We start from the raw sequence: 4,187 nt of genomic DNA on the forward strand, positions 1-4,187 counted from the left end.
AGGGGGAGGTCTCCTTGCCCCGCAGCACCGCCTGGACAGAAAGGGCTCCCATCTCAAGAAAAGGAAAAGAAAACAAACAAACAATTCAAAACAAACCAATGAACAAAAGCCCCGGGATCCCACCAGCACAGTAGCCCAGACCAGGCAGCAGCTCCACACACGGACGGAGCTCCACAGCCCCTCAGGAAGAAGCAAAGATGGCGCACGGAGCCAGATATTGAGCGAAAGGAAGGGGAGGTAGCGAGAGGTAAGGAAGAAATCAAAAGAAGCGGAAAAAAGCAACACCAGCAGCCAACAAATGGCACTCAGAGAGTCGGCCCATTCAGGTGTGTGGAATCCAAGCAGCCGGTGTTTCCCCGTCAAGAGATTGCGGCCACGGGAAGCAGACGAGGCCAAATCGGGGTGAAGAAGGGTGGGGGGTGGGAAAGCGTATATCGCCAATTACCGGTTGTTTTGTCTCCCGCCGGACACTCCATGGGGCTGTTTTCTCGTACCCCGTTTGCTGGTCTCTGACAGGAGTCCCTTAGAGTCTTTCTTAACTCTCCCCTGCACATATTCCATATCCAATCACTCACCAAATCCTGTAGCTTTGATCTCCTAAATACCTACAGAACATTTTTCTTTCTTTCCATGACTTTTGCTACCTCTCTATTTCAGGCATCATCTCCTGCCTGGATACCTATGATACGCTTTCAACAACTGATTTCTCCTTATGCACTCTTGCTTGGCTATAATACTGCATTTGCTAAATGCTGATTTGAAGTACCTATTCAGCATATTTGCAACCACAGAAGATTGTTTTTCTTTAGTACTGCCCAATTTAGACATCACAGCATCAAAATACAAAATACAAAAAAGCAACCAAAACACAGTAAAATCACTGAAAAAAATACCCACTTTTATGTATCTGTTTCCATTTTTTAAAAGTCATGCTTCTTGTGTTTCAGTTTAATACATTACAAAATTATTTCCAGAAGACACAGGTGTCCCTTAAAAATGTCATACCTGAATAACAGCATTAAACCAACATGTATTGCCAACATTTTTCAGCCCAACTGGCCAACCATCAACTCTCCTCCAGTCGTTGGGATTGGGATTTTCTCCCCAGACTTCACAACGTTTTCTCTTTGAGCGTTTAGTTTCTGCAGAGGTGGCTTCGTGCATCCTATATTGTGTCAACATACCACACATCCAAAACAAAAAACAAAAAAAAAAGTTAAAGAACAATACACTGTATGGAGGATGTGGGTAATCTTTCATAGATAATTCAAAATGCTGGATAAGCTATTTACTGGGTAATTACTGGCTATATAATAGTTATAAGATCATAACATACATGAAAAGCAAAGTTTAAACAGGGAGATGTTAAACTTTCCATAACAGCGATTACTATTAATAAAGTCCATGATAGAGTTGAGACTTAAGACTATTTATGGCTGCTGTATGAAAAGTTTTAGATTTCAACTACAGCGTCTTATCTGAGACCTTGCCATTAAAAAGGCAAGAGAGAAACTCTGCTAAGGATAAGAGCCCCAAACTGCCCAGAACACAAAATCCAGCCCTCTGTTTCCTTGATAAAAATAAGTCAGCAGCGTGAGGGAATAAACATGTCCAGAAACTGACCACCATTAGAACTGGATGTTTGTGAATAATATAAATCACCAACTTAGTACCAATTTTAAAAAAGATATCTCCTGGTCCCTTCTGAGGCAGGGTAGTTGAGTGATAACTTTCATTTTCAAATAGTTAACAATATAACTCTCAAAAATAATAAAGGGAATATAAATTTATCAGATATTTGGGCTAGGTTTTTCTTCGTTTCTTTTTCTTCCTAGCAATTGTGAAGTACAAAACCTTTCAGGCTTCTATTCAAAAGTTCACAGGTTGTCTGATAAGATCTTCGTCACATTTTTTCAAAAGTTGTGCAAGGACTGAATAAACTAATGTGATTTCAAATTTTCTCCTAAAAGAAAGTTCATTCACGTTCAATTAAAATTAAAGGAGCTTTGCAGAATTGTTTCTGAGTGACATTTGTGCAGATACTGCCTTTGACCTACACCCTAATATGGGAAGCAAAGATTATAAATTAAATCAGTAACCTGTTAAGATCTCTTCCATCAGCTTGAATTTTGGGGGATTCCAGAAGACTCAAAGCAATGGCAGCCTGAAGATCATCCTTGTTATCATGAGTAAGGTCTATCACTTCTGTAAGACAAATAGAAATTTAGTCTATACATCCAAGAAGCACTAGCTTTCTGTCTATAGTGTAGGAAAAAGGGCAAAGAAATTCCCAAAACTAGATATCCTCCCTAGCTCTCCCTACAATGGCTCATCTGTTTAACAACTTTATTACCCTATGCCAGAGTCAAATAAATAACTCAACGCTACACTGTAACTTTAGACTAGGCAAAGTCCAGAAACAACAAGCGGCTAAAATGCAATGAATCAAGTATCTCCTTCTGCAGTCTAATTCTACAAAATAAAATACAGTCTTCCCTAGGTAGCCACGGGGGACTGGATACCAATATCTGTGGATGCTCAATACCAATTATCTGCAGATGCTCAAGTCTCTTATATAAAATGATGTAGTTATTTGTTTACAACCTACGCACATCCTCCTGCATACCTTAAATCATCTCTAGATTACTCATAATATCTAATACAATGTAAATGCAATGTAAATAGTTGTAAAACCCTGCTGCCGAGCAGTCGATTCCGACTCATAGCACTCACTGCAAACCTACAGCTGTAAAGTACTATATAAATAGCACTTAATGCTCCCTCCTACCCTCTGAGGGATTGCTCTGACCACCACTTCACTGCTTTTTAGGGGCCATTTTTTCATAGAAACAAAGCGGGCAATGCTCAAACAACCAGTGCTGGAGAGACTGAGGATCTGTGATATGGCAGGAGGCGCAGGGGATCCCTACACAGCCCTTCATTCGCATGGATTCAGCATAGTACTCGGCTGTGGCAAATGCAAGTTTTGCTTTTTGGAACTTCTTTTTCCCCCTAAATATTTTTGACTTTCACTTGGTTGAATCCACAGATGTGGAACCACAGATATGGAGGGCCAACTGTATATATCCCATACCTATAGGTGAAATAGCCTCCTTATTCATCATCGTAAAACATCAGCTAAATATCAAACATCCAAGGAAGAGACATTTTCAATCTCATACGAACTATTCTAGATATAAGAGGACATCCTCCTCAACTCATTTTATGAGATCAACATAATCTCTTGTTATGTGCCAAACCATTCAAGAACAGTAAGAGGAAAAATGACAAACTCACACATGATCACAGATGCAAAAAACCTAAACAAAATATTAGCAAATGGGATCCAATACTGTATTAAAAAATATTACATATTAAGAACCGCTGAGTTTATTGTGGAATGAAATACTAAGTCAACATTAGAAAAATCAATAAAAATTACTATCTCTAACAGATTAAAGGAAAAATCAATCAGCTCAATGGATACAGAAAAAGTATTTGATAACATTCAACCACCATTCAGGATAAAAGCTCCAAGCCAATTAGGAATAGAAAAGAATACTCTTAGGCTGAGAAAGAGTATCCAGGAAAAGCCCACAGTGACCTTTATACTTACTGATAAAATGTTAAATAAATTTCTTTTTAAAACAGTAGTAAGACAAAGATGTCTACTATAACTGCTTTTCTTCACCATTGTTCTGGAAGTATTGGCCAGTGCATAAGATGATGAAAGATACAAAAAAAATAAGGATTGGAAAATAAGAAACAAAGTTGTCATAAGTCACAGATAATAATCAGCTACGTGGAAAAACCAAAATAAGCTATCAAAAATAATTATAAGAGGCAGTTTGATAAAGGATCAATATAGAAAAGTTAAATAAATTTCTATACACAAACATTTAATTAAAAAAAAAAAAAAGATATCACAAAGCTACCATAATCAAGACTGTATGCTACTGGCATAAGGATATACACATAGATCAATGGAATAGAATTCAGTCCAGAAATAAACCCATACATGTCTATGGTCAACTAATTTTTGACAAGTGTACCAAGAAAATTCCATCAGGAAACAGTATCTTTCAACAGATGGTGCTGGAACAACTAGATACCCATGTGCAAAAGAATGAAGTTGGACTCCTACCTCTTATCATATACAAAAATTAACTCAAAGTGGATCAAGACAC

The 4,187-nt window shown here is 37.9% G+C and overlaps 1 protein-coding gene across 8 annotated transcripts in view; it reads right to left on the bottom strand.

The window, feature by feature from the left end:
• USP28 (ubiquitin specific peptidase 28) overlaps positions 1-3,839 on the bottom strand; it is a 55,747-nt gene extending 51,908 nt beyond the window's left edge. For 5 of the 8 annotated variants that reach the window (XM_004382517.2, XM_023736989.1, XM_023736991.1 and 2 more), the window contains exons 1-2: positions 2,100-3,839; positions 1,006-1,165 (exon numbers count right to left, since the gene is read on the bottom strand). In XM_004382517.2, the coding sequence (XP_004382574.1) occupies positions 1,006-1,164 (159 nt within the window). In that variant the 5' untranslated portion in view covers position 1,165; positions 2,100-3,839. The remainder of the gene's footprint in view (positions 1-1,005; positions 1,166-2,099) is intronic. The other 3 variants (XM_012557334.2, XM_023736992.1, XM_023736993.1) reach the window with 1 other exon arrangement.
• Between the last annotated feature and the right edge of the window lie 348 nt (positions 3,840-4,187).

This window comes from Trichechus manatus, unplaced genomic scaffold, assembly GCF_000243295.1.
Source record: "Trichechus manatus latirostris isolate Lorelei unplaced genomic scaffold, TriManLat1.0 scaffold00094, whole genome shotgun sequence".
NCBI lineage: Eukaryota > Metazoa > Chordata > Mammalia > Sirenia > Trichechidae > Trichechus > Trichechus manatus.